Raw genomic sequence first — 15,558 nt, forward strand, 5'->3', positions numbered from 1 at the left:
CAGCACTCTGGAGCTTGTAGACGAGGCTGACAAACCCACAGGCATGCTCTGAGCAAGTACCTTGTCTTGCACAAACACACTCTACGTGTGTACGAGCACACACTGCTGGTTCAAACACACCCCACTGTTACAACAATGCCATATGGTCACTCTCTAGGGAACAGGACTAAGCTGTGTACCATGACAGCCCACTCAGACCTGCTAACTGAGACATATATGCAAACAGCAGGGGAGATGATGAACCTGAGAGAGAGTGTGGATCTGAGAGTGAGCAAGCTTGGAAGTGAGAAAGCTTGTGGAGGGGAAAAAAGAAAAGAAAAGGAAAGCAACACAAAGCAATGGAGACAAGTACAGCGTCGTCAAACTACGTGTCCTGTTGTTTACATTCTCTGGTACAGAGAGCTGGTGTGTCCTCTCCGCTTATCTCTCTGGCAGACGCTCTGTCCCAGCGGAGAGTCAACAACAAGACGGACACAGTCCAAACGCACGGATGCAGAGAGTTAAAGCTTCACAATGTTTGACTTCAGCTGTCCGTTTGTTTAAAACCTTCATCCCACCTCTCGCTACATCAGCAGGGTGTTCGTTCCCTTTGAAAGTGTTTAAGAGGAAAAATGAATCCTCAAATACACTCAGCCAAATGGAATAATCCTCTTGAACATCCATTATGGTAGAAAACCAACAGCCCGCTCATGTGCGGATGGTTTCTCAAACATTTTCCTCAGTGCTCTATTTTTGGTTTGCTCAGCAGTGAAACTAAATGGATTTTAGAACCATAATAATGAACTGTATGTTTGGATTTCACTGAGAGCATTGCTGCTAGGCATACTGCATAATAAACACCACTGTGTGAACGAGTACAAGACTTTGTATGGTCCTCAGGTTCACTTGGGCAAGAACGACTCATTTCTGCTCCAGACCATAACTCTTCGAAACACCATAAAACATTCAGGCCATGTTAAACATTCTCAGATTGGAACAATCAGTCTTAAAACAATAGTCCTGCACACTCTCAGGAAAAAACTGAATCTTAAATTACAGTTTCCATTGTCCCACTGAGGAAAGGTTTAAACATTGTGTTTATAAGAATGAAGAGTACTATATGTTGAACTGGTAAAGCAGTTGGCCAGACTATCCTTGTTACACCCCTCGAGTTGAATAAAAGGCTCAGGTCGTTCTTGGTTTTTAACAGACATTTATTTTGGACAAGTCTTCATGTCTTGTAGCCTTATGCTCCAATAATGCCAATAATGTCGAAATTCCAAAGATGCGAAAATGCCCAAATGCCGTCAGAACTCATTGGCCTTTCTAACTCAAGAGGAATAAACTTGAGGGTTAACAGTGTCTTCTTCTTTAAACAAAGAGTAGCAATATAACTTCTTAACACTTCTTAAAAGTGTAACTCATATGGACATTAGCGCGTACCTTGTGCATCTTTTCTGCATTTAGCGCCCCCCGGCAGTGATAGCAACAATTAAATAATTCCCCAGTGAAACAAAATTATATGTTCCCTCTCACCCTTCTATGGTTTTAACTAAGAACATAAATAAATTAACAGAAACAAAAATATATTCCTGTTTTATTCTAATTATTATTTGAACATTTTAACCATTTATTTACTTACAACTGTAAAGTGCATATATTATGAACTGAATATGCATGTATAATGAGAGTTGCCTCTAGCGGCAGCTACAATCCTCTCAGTCTACAGCTTCTTTCACACAATGTGGATGGGGTTAAAGGTTAACACAAACTAGGATTCTATCCGACTTGATTGACGAAGACCTGGTGAGACCTAGCCCAATTCCAAGTACATTACTGAGAGGAAAAATGAATTTAACATAAGCCAAAAAACATCATGTAAAACACTGTGAACCTTCAGGTTTTTTGATGAAATAATACATAACATTAACAGGAGCAAAATCTATTTAATATATATACAAATAAATAAATGAATAAATAAATGAATAAATAAATAAATACATTATTTATTTATGTTAATTAAGCCGAACTGAAGATGTTGAGGTTCTCTTTGGGTGTGACAAGATTGGACAGGATTAGGAACGAGTACATCAGAGGGACAGCCCATGTTGGACGTTTGGGGGACAAAGTTAGGGAGGCGAGATTAAGATGGTTTGGACATGTTCAGAGGAGGGAGAGTGAGTACATTGGTAGGAGAATGTTGGACATGGAGCTGCCAGGCAGGAGGCAAAGAGGAAGGCCAAAGAGGAGGTATATGGATGTAATTAATGAGGATTTGAAGCTAGTGGGTGCAAGTGTTGAGGATGCAGAAGATAGGGTTAGGTGGAGAGAGATGATTCGCTGTGGCGACCCCTGAAGGGAAAAGCCGAAAGAAGAAGAAGAATTAGCCACTGACTTTGTGTGTAATAGAATATGTCTGACTATTGAAGTGTGCATGATGGAAAAATACTGACTACATTCTACAAATCTGAATGAGGCAAAGCCTGAGCATTACCGGTAAAGCTTTAGCAATAATGTCCTGAGATTTGATAAAGAAGCGATAAAGGTGTGGGGCTTACTCAACAGGTGTGACATATACACTGGTTATCTTCTCAAAATCCTTGAGCAAATATGACCAGAAATTAAAAGTCCACTTTTTTATACAGAACCTTTCTCACACACCATTCTATGATCTCATGACTCTCTCTCCTCAAGGAGAATCTGTGTGCAGTCATTACTCACAGCCTTTACACCAGCCAAGACAACCAAAGAGGCAGACTCTAGTGGCCGTGAGGTTTCCATAGCGACTGCTAGTTGTAAAGATGGTGGCTGGCATTGCTGGCACATTCACATGGCTATCTGTTCTATCCAAAAAGCAAACGAGGATGTTGAGGAAGGAGAGCAACGATTCAACTCTTTCCAGCTGAACGGGATTTGAATTTACACCCTGTTAACAAGCAGCATAACTCCACAACACGCAGGATTAACGTGGAGTGTGTGACAGAGTGACGAGTGGCAGCGACTCACACCTCCCCGGCACAGCAGCTGTTAACGAAGCATCTCCTCTTTCTCTGCTCTCCTCTTCCTCCTCTTTTGGTGTCTCTTCCTCCATCCTCCAACCTCCATCGTCTGAGCGTCTGAACTGGGGGAGAACCTTTAAGTTTGTGGCATAGTGTGAAATCCAGGATTTCTTTGTGCAGTCATCTTCGGTATTAAATTATTTATTTCCATTATCATGCTTCCCACAAAACAACACATGGCAGTAATCTAGGCCTGGAATTTTTCAGGGTGGAAAATCTCTTTTTGGCTTTTTACTCACTTAAATAATTTCCTGTGGAGAGTGAAAGTGATCTGCCAGTTTTGTAAAATGCAAGCTTGTGCACAGCTCTGACACTTGGTATCTGTGAAGGACAGATTCAAAATCATGCTGCTTGGGTACTTCATGTATTGGATTAGATTTCAACATCCACTAATCCCAAGCTATTTTAAATGCTAGCACATTTCTGCTTAGGCCATTTGCACTGTCACAGGAAAGTACTGTACAGGAATCTCAGGCATTTTCAAAGAACATTTTCTTTGACCTCAGCCACTTATTGCAAATCAGTGTGTTTTTCACCATAACACGCTTCAATAAATGAATGATTGTAAGACCCACAGCGCGGCACTGTACGAGCAAGTCGCTAGTGACCTCTCTGACATGCAGGTAACACCCATTAAATCGCCATAAGGATTGAAAAGATTCCTCCCATTTAAGAAGAGTTTTTTTTTAATCTCCTTTTTCTCTTCACTCTGGTAACTGCAGTATTATCCACACCATTTATGGACATGGTCTAATCACAGCTAAGCTTTTGAAAAACAAAACCACAGTTAATAATCACATTCTGTGTTCAGAAGATGGAAAAAAAAACAAGGAGCTTAAACAAGTGAGTCCTTGCTCCTTTGGCATTTGAAATGCATAAAGCTGCCTGCTTGCCAGCCTCATTATTCCGCTCTCGCGAAGAGCTTGGAACTATTCAGACCACTTTCCTCCAAACTCAATTCCACAAAAACAGCCAGCTTATCAAATAACAGTCAGAGGGTGAAAAGCAGAAAGGGAAAAAAGCGATTTAATGAGACAAGCAAGAAAGTAGAGCCGATCAGACTTGATTTTTAAATACAAATCTATTTTCTTTCTCTTTTTTTTTCACATACTGGAGAAAATTTGAGAAATGACCAGCTGGGATTTTAAGGCTTAGAAACAAACTGGCAACATTTCTAACTTCCAGAAAAGAGCTTTATTACTGATCCGAATCAGAGAGCAATATTATTAAACAATGTGTAATCACACAGCACACATCGTGATATCAGGAGAATGTAATAGAGTAATAGCGATTCAGATAGCACTGGGGAGAAAGCAAAGCATTCAGAGTGTATGTCATCATCTAGCAAACTAAAACACACCACTTCCGAGTCACTGCGCAAGTGGCCTGGTGTCATTTATGTTATTATACTTTATTTATTTTATTTAAGGAAAAACTGTTGTGAAAAGCTTGCTGATTTCTACCTAGATATACTCCTTCATTCAGAGCATTATTAAAATTATTACAAGGGTTAAAAAGCATTAAGCAAAATTAGTATGAAGTAAATATGTATCCCGAAATATTACGAATCATAACATAGAACTTGATATGAGAAGCAAATCTCAATCTTTTTTTTAAGACAGTCTTTTAAGTTCGATCAATATTCCTTTAATTTGTTTATTTGATATTTTATTTATAATTTGTTCTGCTTATTTTGACAATTTTTATTCATGAAATTCTTCCTGATTAAACTGATTACTCAGAAATCTTGTTTCACTCCAAAAATAGACAAAAAAAATTTAAATCGAATGTTAGTAAGCAGGCAAGTAACAAATAAACAAAATAAACAAATAATTTAAAAAGGCAGATTGTTTATCACGTCCTGTTTGTGAATACTAGCCTATAATACATTGTGTATAAATTTGTTTATAATGCAAACAATTAAAACAAGCACTTCAGCCTCTAGACACTTGTTTCAGCAGAAAAAGCCCAGCCCATGTGTCCTTAAAAACACACACTCATTGAGAGAACTGTAATCTTGGTTCAGTCAGAGAGGAGAAAGAAACAATGCCCTAATGTTAGTGCACTTTTGTAGGTAGTGTGTTTTATCTTAATACTCAGTAGTGACTCTGACTAGGTCTAAATCTGTAGGCGAGACGCTCGGCTTGCTCTCAGCACTAGATCATACCTTCGATCCTGACACTTACACAGCAGCAGTCTATGGTATGACTCGTACTGTTTTTACAGTATTGTATGTGCATAATATAGAAAAATATAGTGCTTTTTAAAACTACTATCCCCAAACATACTCAGCACTACTACTGTTAACATTAAAACTAAATTAAATTACAGTGTAAAACAGCAGAGATCCTTCTTTTACTGTGATGTTAAGCAATAAACCCTGACAGTGAGCTGGAAGGAAATGGGACTAGATTTTCCATCACACCCATCATAAATCTGATCTGAAACTCTCAAACAGACACACACACTTCCAATAACTGTACATTTCCACCAAGTGAGTTTAACATTTCTCTACGGGATGTTCCCTCCCCTGCTCTGCTCAGGAAGAATGTTCCAGTTAATACACACACACACACACACAGCCAAAAGAACTGACTGAGTTGTAAACACTCCAAAGTTAGACCACATACATTTCAAATACTCAGTACTGAGGTTGTGTAACAATTCTACACTGTTATACAACACTGATGCTGTAACAATCTGCATAATTTACAGCACTGCTGTGAATCCTGCGTTAGAGGAAATAGAAAATACCATCGAGACAAAAGCACAAATAACACAGAGCATGTCCATCGTGTGAAGGACACACTCAGCGGCCCGATCACAAAGTGGGTCACGATTATACAACACGCCCTTCTCCCTTCCTAAAAACCGTGACGGTGTACGAACAAGCCACATCAAACACAAAAGTGCAATTACTTTGGCCTCCGATGCTAATTAAAACTTCATCTAATAATAACTTGTAATAATTACACATCCCAAATGAATTCTGGAAAAGCTGGAAGACAAAGTAATTACACAAGTTCTCTTTTTGAAAGGCAATATGAATGAAATCTGTGCCTCACAAAACTCTACCAGAACAAAAAAAAAAAAAAAAAAATGGAAAACAAATCCAAAAAGCAGAAAGAATTTCATTATGGCTTACAAACGAACCTGCAGCTGGGTGAAAAATAGTCCCAAATTGAATCTATGAAATTGCCCCATCACTACAATTGTGTTTGTGTGTATGGTACTGGATAGGCAGCCGGCGTGTGTAGACCTGGTGAAATCAAGTTATCAGACCTGACGTCTGAGTAATCTAGAGTTAGAGCACTGGATGGAGTTATTCATTTGAAGACAGTATCAAAGCAGAAAGCTTGTTTGTGTGCACTTCCCACAGTCATTCTGAAGAACGTAGCAGTCTATAAACCAACACCGAATAACATCGTCACACTGAATCGTGCAGAGCACCGAATATTATCCAAGTGTGTCTCAAACCCATTTTCTGCATCTTGTGGTTGAGAGTACACTGTACACTACTGCACTCGATTCTACACCACTGTTCACGAATGCACTCATTCTACACGACTGTACACCACTGTTCACGAATGCACTCATTCTACACGACTGTACCCGACTGTACACCAATGTTCACGAATGCACTCATTCTACACGACTGTACCCGACTGTACACCACTGTTCACGAATGCACTCATTCTACACGACTGTACCCGATTGTACACCACTGTTCAGGACTGCACTCGATTGTACACCACTGTTCACGACTGCACTCAATTCTGCACCATTGTACCCGATTGTACAACACTGTACATGACTGCATTTAATTCTACATGACTATACCTGATTGTACACCACTGTTCATGGCTGCACTCGATTCAACGCCACTGTACACCACTGTACACGACTATACCCGAGTGTACACCACTGTTCACGAATGCACTCATTCTACACGACTGTACCCGGTTGTACACCACTGTTCAGGAATGCACTCGATTCTGCACCATTGTACCCGATTGTACAACACTGTACATGAATGCATTTGATTCTACATGACTATACCTGATTGTACACCACTGTTCACGACTGCACTCAATTCTACACCACTGTACATGACTGTACACCACTTTACACGACTGTACCCAATTGTACACCACTGTTCACGACTGCACTCGATTCTACAAGACTGTACCCGATTCTACACCACCATTCATGAATGCACTCGATTCTACACCACGGTACTTGATTGTACACCAATGTACACTACTGCACTTAATTGTACACCAATGCAAACGATTGCACTCGATTGTACACCAATGTACACAACTGCACTCGATTCTACACCACTGTACATGACTGCACTCGATTTTACACCAATGTACATGACTGCATTCGATTGTACGCCACTGCACTTAATTGTACACCAATTCACTCTGCACACCACTGTGGCAGGAAAGTTTTCTCTACTTTGTTCCTTTAAACATCAGTGTTTTCTACATGGAGCCAAGGCCCAGGCCTATTTAACCTTTGGTGGTCTATTTAACCTTTGTAGCCGTGCGGACTGCATGGGCCATACCCGTGTGCGCCATTAGCTGGTCTAGGATCAGTTGAGGCACTAAAATCTGATCACAAACACAATAGTAGAATATAGCAGAAATACCAGTACATTTAACCAGACAACATTCTGTGAAAGCAGTGTTTCGCAGGCCGGTGAAAAGCCCAGAGCCAATAAATCTGCAGATACCAGATATTTACACAATAATTATCACAACTCTTATTTCTCCATTACTGAAGCTTAATTAGTATTATATTAATTGGTCTGTAATCAAGGCATATATTTATATAAATACCCTGCAATCCTAATTAATAATTAATGATTAAATTAATTACTAATACAAAGGTGCAATTTTCTGTAGGGTTTAAGGACTGAGATCTATATTCATCATTGAAAAGCATGCTGATGCTGCTGTGTGGTGCAAGTGAAAAATTCATCAAAACACTGCTAGAGACAATCATTTTAAATGCATATTTAATAGTGTTATAAAAGAGGTTAGTAAAAAATGTGTGTTCAGTATTACCATTCACTTTGTTTATTACAGACATTAATACGAAATTATGGAAATATACTGAAACATGGGTATGATGAAGTGGGTTAGAATTCAATTTGTCCATGATCTGCTCTTTAAATGTCCACTGTGTCATTTATACATTCAATACGTGCAGCTATGGCGAGTGTGGAGCAACCAAACTTATAAAGGATTTAGAAGCGAGTATGACGAGAACAAAAAATGTATAAAAATAATGGAAAGCTGCCACATGCCGAGAGAAGAGCGTGGAGAAACAACTCCATCATCTTCTCATCCTTCTGATGTGGTGAATCCTTCTTTCCTCTCTTGACAAAAACATCCACTTCTTTAATCATCCATTTTTTTTTTGTTAATATTACTTCACTGCAGCAGACAATACAATACAAACTCATCAACAGTCAACATAGATAGAAGAGAGTACCTTCACTTGTGTAAACCTTCACTTGTGTAAAATTTTATTAAAAAGCCTTTTACGATATAAGAAAGGATCTATTTGGTGTCAGTGGTTCTAAATGATTTTATTCATGTGTCTTCTTTAAGAGCTGCATGTGAATAGCGTAGTTATGAATGATAATAATAATAAATGTCCTAATATAAATGTTGCAGAGTGGCTGTGTAATTGTTAATAAACTCAGTCAAGAAAAGACTGTAGGTGTGCTCCAAAGTGTCCATTATACTGTATAGTGTGATTTAACCCCTTAAAATCTCAGAACCCATCCATGGGTCTAGACTTACTTTCTTCACCCATATAACCAAATGCCTTCTATATTAGTTTTATTTTAGCTCCTGAACAACGTGAATTAGAAATAATAATTTGAGAGTTTAATGAGTTAACACAAATATAACAGCACTAACGTATAGGATAACTGCATCGGAATGAAGTCTGTCGCACACTTTTTAAACTGAGTCGATGAATATGAAAGCAGAATGGGATTACATTTCTGTCATGTGGAGAAGCATGCATGCCTCGGCTCACTTAGGCATAGTACCGTGGGGAACTCACTCGACTTGAAGCTCGTATGCTTGTTCACATCCACCCTCTCTTTGTGTTCGAGTCACAGATTTAGAGAAAAAGAGGAGCTCTTGAGTGTAGCTCCAAGAATGCTCGCTTGGCAGGAAGACAGGAATGTATTATTTGCATTTATTAAGATATGGCCTTGGGCAACGAGTCACTCAGGATAAGGCAGAGTGAACTGCAGGTCAAGCACATCAACAACAATGAAAAGTCGACGAACACGGTGCTGCTGTGGTGTGGTTCTTTACATATTGCGTACCAGGCCGCATATACTGTAATGCTGTGCTTAAACGGCTGCAGTCATGGTGTTCTTCTGCCTCGGATCAGGGTGGCGTCCGTCTGTGTAAGCAAAGCGCTCTGGACTGGTGTGTCGGAAGCCTCCACGGTTCATGGTGTCGTACCGGGCACCTCGAAGGGGCACAGGGGGGGAGGGTGGCACATCCTGGCGCAGGGGGCCTCTCTGTGGAGGTTGGGAGTGGTAAAAGCCTGGGTCGTTGTGCCGAGGGTCCAGGGGGCGATGGGGGTAGCTGGGGTGGTAGCCTGGCTGAGAGGTGGTATAGTGGGCAGGGTCTCTGTGCCCAGGCCAAGCTGGTCCTGGATACTCTGTAGGATCCACTGGACCTCTTCTGTAGGAAAGAACAGACAGAAACAAAAGTTAAAACCTACTGAGAAGAAATTTTCACACTTCTCAGTGTGCCTGAGAGTTGCTAGCTACCTTCTACTGTGCCAACAGATGAATTAAAAAGAGCTTAAGAAGGAAGACAGTGAATTTTGTGACACCAGGATAGCTGAGCAGAAGAGGAATTATACTGCTGAGATACAGATCCTGAGTGAGAGGAGCTGTGGAAATAAAATAATGTCCTTTAAACCAAAGAGCTGAAATACTGAGATGGAGGGTGAGAAGAAGAACAAATGAGCTACAGTCCAAAACTGGCATCTTCATCTGCTGTTGCATAACAGTCTTGAGGTCAGGTAGAAGACGACATGGTTTAAAGGTATGACAAGTTTAAAACTCAACAATTCAAACGGCTAGCAAGAACCTCAAATAACTTATTTATATATACACACATACACACACACAATCTCATATTTCACCTTCAACACACATTCTTCCATATCAACCATGTTGAAGAACAGTGTGTTGTCTGGAAAGAGTGGCAACAGGAAATTTGGACATCTCTGGTCCATCTGGCTGATTAGGTTATAATCTCTTGAGTAACACAAGCCTGGGCAGGGATATTCCAGCACTATTTGCCTTTTACAAGGTTTCATGATTTATTGTTAAAAGTGTGAGAGGAAGATAGAGAAAAGAATTGCAGTCAGAAGCTTGGTTGCATTTGCTAAGCTGCAACAATTTTAGCCATCTTCCTCATGGCTCAGGTTCAGGATCAGTTGCAGTGTAGGCATGTGACACATTTTAAAGAGCTAGGATAATTTAGTCCAACTATCTAAACTAGATCCCTTTCCATGTTTATGGCTGCTACATTTCCAGAACAAGCTGCTGCTGAAGATATCAATTAGCAGTCATGTTTTCCATATCACAAGCATGTATCTAAAGTTCCTCCTGCTGAGTGTGGAGAACATTATATTTAAAAGTCCTTAGCAGGATGCTTCCAGCTCGTCTTAGCTGCAGCATGTTGATAATTGGGTGTAGTTTTCTATAACAAGTCAGTGCTGCAGTCTCAGAGGGCAGCAAAGGAGACATATCAAAAATCATCAGCACGTCCTTAATCTCTCTTGTGCTGACCACCCATCCAGCACGACAGCCGGGCGTCTGCGCGCACACACACATAGTCCTCTTCTTAATTACCCCTTCATACCGGACTTGGCCTTGCCATGTCAACTTCCTCTAGCACTGATAAGCATGTGTACAGAAGAGAGGAGTGCGGAGGCCAGATATATCTTTACTGTGGAAGATTATCAGCTTGGGCACATGCAGCGGCTGTCTGCACCTGGCCCTAACTGCGTTCAACAACACTTTCCAAAAACCTAATCACATTTACAATAAACCTTTATTCTCCTCTCAGTGAATTCCCAGACATGTCTGGCCTTCTCCCTAACACTAATCTAAAATAGCTCAAGCATTTAGAAAGCTCAGTTCTGGCCTGTTCAAGTACAAAGCATATGAATGCATTCAAATGCAAATCTGTTCCATTTTTTAAATGTAATCCCTAGTATTAGCTAAATTTGTCCAGTTAATTGCCCATAGTCGTATCCCATCTGACTTCTAGGACCGAGATTGAAATGATTTGAAATTGAAGATTTAATACAGGCATCTGCAATAGAGGATTGAGTAATAACGCTCTTATTACACATAAGTCCCATTATGTTTAAATATCATGCAGGAGAGCATTACATCTGTCAGTCGCTCATTTACTCCTATACATCAGCGCTTGTGTGTTATGGCAGGCATCCGGGAGGAATTCGGTATCAGTGACTGAGCTGAAATCCTTTTTTTGTTTTGGGATTTCTCACACCTGCCTCTGAAATTAGGAGGAAATTCCAAAGAGTCACCAATTTGCTGGTACTCCTTCGCAGAGGGATTTCTGGAGTGTCAGTGGGAAACAGCTGTCTGAAAAACTCATAGATACATAGCTATGGCTGAGAAAATCCTACACCACCATACACAGCAGTGTCCGTGCACAAACACGTACAGTCCAGAGCAGGCCAGTAATCCACTGCAGAGCCATGACCTGTTTGGAAAACCCCTTCTACTGGTACTGTCTGAAATAACAACTGTAAATAAAGGCAGACAGGAGTGTTGGCTGTCAGAACAGCTCAGTTAATGGAAGACTGAACAGCAAGAAATCCTCACATACAGGGAAAACTCTGTACCAACTGTTTCCAAAGCTTTATAGTATTCCTAGACTATAACCACTTTAAATTAGCATGAGGATGTTATACACCCTGCCAAACACTGTAAATGTTGATTTTGCTAAAATATGTGGCCAAATGTCATTTTCTTGCGTTCTGTCAAAATATAGAAGATAAGCAGCAGCCTGTGGTTTAAAGCCACCATGAAATGAGCGAATATCATGAAGCAAGGCTGAGGCGACATGCCAGTTTTATCATCACTTTAAAACAGCGATGACACTCATGAAGCCAATTCAGTTATAATAAATAGAGTAATCACCTCACAAACTCATCATATCAAAGTTCACTCCAGAAGAGAGTGTTCATGTGGGTTTTCTAACTCACTTAAGTACTCATAAAACTCCAGGTAACAAAGTTTCACTTTTAGAATGAAATTTCATTACCCAACTTGATAAGGCACTAACGACAGAGAGACCAAAACAAAAGAGCAATAAAGCTCGAGTGACGTGTAATGAAAGATAAATGTCTTTATCATCCAGCACTGCTGAGGGAGCAGTACACACGACTCTGTGTCCTTCTCAAACCTTTCTCTTATGTTGACACACAGTTCTGCTCTCTGTCATGCTCTCTTTGAATCTATAGGGTGCCCCAAAAAAGTCTCCATACACTGGGCAAAAACAGTTTGTAGCTAAATGCCTTCCAAATATATATTATTTACTATTAAATTATATATTTATGTATGTATGCATGCGCACACATTATAGATATTATTAGGATAGGCGTTAAGAATGCCTTTGCTGAAAGAAGAACGTGTTTGCTGTACCAGGAAAAGATGCGGCACAAAGATCATCACAAAGTGCAATTACACGCATGACACCAGATGAGCTCATCATGAGTGGGAGAGATGACATGGCAATCATAGAGGATGCTTTGTAAATAAAGTCACATTCTGCTAAAAGTGTTCGTTTACACTCTTTTTTGTGGTCAGTCTGAGCAGTGTGTTTTTATGTGTTTTCTTTCTTGAAGTGTTCTTCAATCAGTTCTGTTATTTTGGTAAAGATGTGGAAAAGCTGTTGTGTGTTAATCCCCTACAGAGCACCTGGCTGCTGAATTGACGCCCTGGACCCAGTTAGACTGGGTAATGTTTGCACAGCTGCCCTTGGGAACTGTGCACCTTACACACACACACACGCGCGCGCTGACCTCACTGAGGCACCAGGAGACTCAGAGGTCAGGTCCCAGCAGGATTATTTAGAATTCCAGGATTTTATTTGGAGAAAAGAAACCAGAAAAACATTCAACGCTACCATTATAAGCTTTAGCTGTCAGCTCTAATATATAAGACATGCATCTATCAGAGATGTTTTCCTGTTGGCTATGGAGTTTAAATTTGAAGAAGTATTAATGTCTCTTTTAATGTCGATGAAATGAAAATATCATAAGTATCAATTACTGCAGTGGTATTTAACTAAACACACAAAAATAGAGGAGCAAAAAATGAAAGAAGTGAAATGTAACTACACATTTCTCCCTGTGTGTGTGTGTGTGTGTGTGTGTGTGTGTGTGTGGTGGCAGGTAGAGCATGGTTAAAAGGATGAATTAGGTGGTTAAGTGGTCTTGGTGTCTGTGTTGCTGTGCAGGCAGAAATAGCTCTGTGGATTTTTGATCTGAAATCCTGCACACGCAGGGAGAATTCCTTCTGAGAGGCAGCAGAAGAATGCTGAAGGTCGGCACCTGTCGAATAAGGCCGACGGCTTTGTAGAGCAGCTCTGGAATGCTGTAAGAAATGCCAAGCTCCTAACTTAGTCAGTGCCTGAAATCACGACTGATTGTTCTCTACATCAGCCGCCAATGAAACCATCGATAAATTAACCCGTGCTTGATTACGCCATTAACCTAACATTCTCCGTCTGTTACCTGCCTGGCACACTAATGGGATGCTGTTTGATGCCTGGTGGGCCGAGCTGTACTAAATGAGCTCTGCTCTAATAAACTCACGCCTGTGTGCTTATTGATGCAATTGAGGAGAAGTTGGCTGGAGCAGGGAGCTGGATTTCACAGCTGATTGGATATAAAGAGCACCTTTATTTTCCAGAGCCTACCTGCGGGGCAAGGTGGGATTAAGTGGAGCGGCTGGAGGAAAAACGAGCCTGAGCTGAAGCATTTAATGAATGAATGGATGAAGGGACAGATAGAAAAAGAAGGCGCAGCAAGAGAAGATTGGCAAACATACATGTAATAGAAAAACTGTACAGGCATGATTAGAAAAAATAAATTGTTAAATAGCCATCTCTGATAAAATATTAGGGAATAAAGTGTAATAACACGGTTATTACACATGACATGACCCATTAGGTTCTAGTTTAAATATTTACAGAGATGGATGATGTCAATCTCTTTTTCCTCATCATCAGGGTTAATGTGTTTTCAAAGACATCTACGAGGAATTTGAGTTCTCATACCTTCTTCTGAAATAAGGAGGAAAGTCATTAAAGTAAAAGGTAGCACTTGAGCAAGGTAGCGTGATGAATTTATACAGAAAATACACGTATCTTATAACAGTGTGTTCCAAAGCTCAAAATGATCAAACATAATGATCAAAATGAATAAAAAGTATAAATAATTAAAAGATATGCTGGACTATATTTGATAACCTGCTCTTATGCAAACCTGCAAGCAGGACGGTGGTTGTTCATTTAATCCCAAATGCTACATGAGCTAAATCAATGTGTCTGAAAAAAGATAATAAATAGAGGCAGAAATTACAGGCACTGGTAGAGAGAGGAAAAAGAGAAAGACAGTTGGAAAAAAAGGGGTGAGGAGGTCCAGCTTAGCACAGATGGTGGATGCTTGGTTGCCAAGGCAACATCGAACAGGCAGAACAATGGAAATATGGCATTATTTTCAGAGCCCTCGTCAAATCTAACCTTTTTTTTCCTTTTCTTGTCACAAGTTCTTTTTTGGCATTTTCAGTTCTGAATCTGACAGCTCTCCTGTATGTCTGACTGACATGTGAATGCTGTACTAACAAACGCCCAAAATGCTCCAACAAATCTCTTAAGCTCAGTTAGGATCTCAGAGCAGCAGATTTCAAACACGTTTAAGCTGTGCATGCGGGCCAGCAGGTCCACGACATGGGACCACAGGGTAAGCGGCACTCTCTCACACACGCACACACGCACTTTACTAACCTTGTGAGTACCTTCGATTGATTCATTATTAATGCATCAATTTATGCCATACAGTTCTTTGGGGAAAAAATACAACCAAATAACAACATAACATTTTCCTCAAATCTTCATTCACACGTCCCCATAATGGCAGAACTGTCAGATATTCCTAAACTTTTTGGTCCCCACATGCTGGCCCAGTCACAACCTTTTAGTGAGTGAAGAAATCTTTGGGTGCAGTAATGACTGAGACAGGGGGAAAAGCATGCAAGTGCAAGTGTGAGTGATCGTGTGCGAGAACGCGTAGGTGATTTGGTGACTGGTTTACACTCTATAGAACTGAAAGCAATTGCATCACTGCACCTCATCACCCCGGGTTCAGCCAGAGAGGCAACCATCTGCACATTAATCACCCAATTATCACCCAACTATCCAAT

At 40.4% G+C, this 15,558-nt stretch overlaps 1 protein-coding gene across 7 annotated transcripts in view; it reads right to left on the reverse strand.

Moving 5' to 3' along the window:
- Positions 1-8,109: 8,109 nt before the first annotated feature.
- Positions 8,110-15,558, reverse strand: part of pard3bb (par-3 family cell polarity regulator beta b) — a 256,531-nt gene continuing 249,082 nt past the window's right edge. For all 7 annotated transcript variants that reach the window (XM_060876753.1, XM_060876749.1, XM_060876750.1 and 4 more), the window contains one exon: positions 8,110-9,763. In XM_060876753.1, coding sequence (XP_060732736.1) covers positions 9,424-9,763 — 340 coding nt within the window. In that variant the 3' untranslated portion in view covers positions 8,110-9,423. The remainder of the gene's footprint in view (positions 9,764-15,558) is intronic.

This window comes from Tachysurus vachellii, chromosome 8, assembly GCF_030014155.1.
Source record: "Tachysurus vachellii isolate PV-2020 chromosome 8, HZAU_Pvac_v1, whole genome shotgun sequence".
Taxonomy (NCBI): Eukaryota; Metazoa; Chordata; class Actinopteri; order Siluriformes; family Bagridae; genus Tachysurus; species Tachysurus vachellii.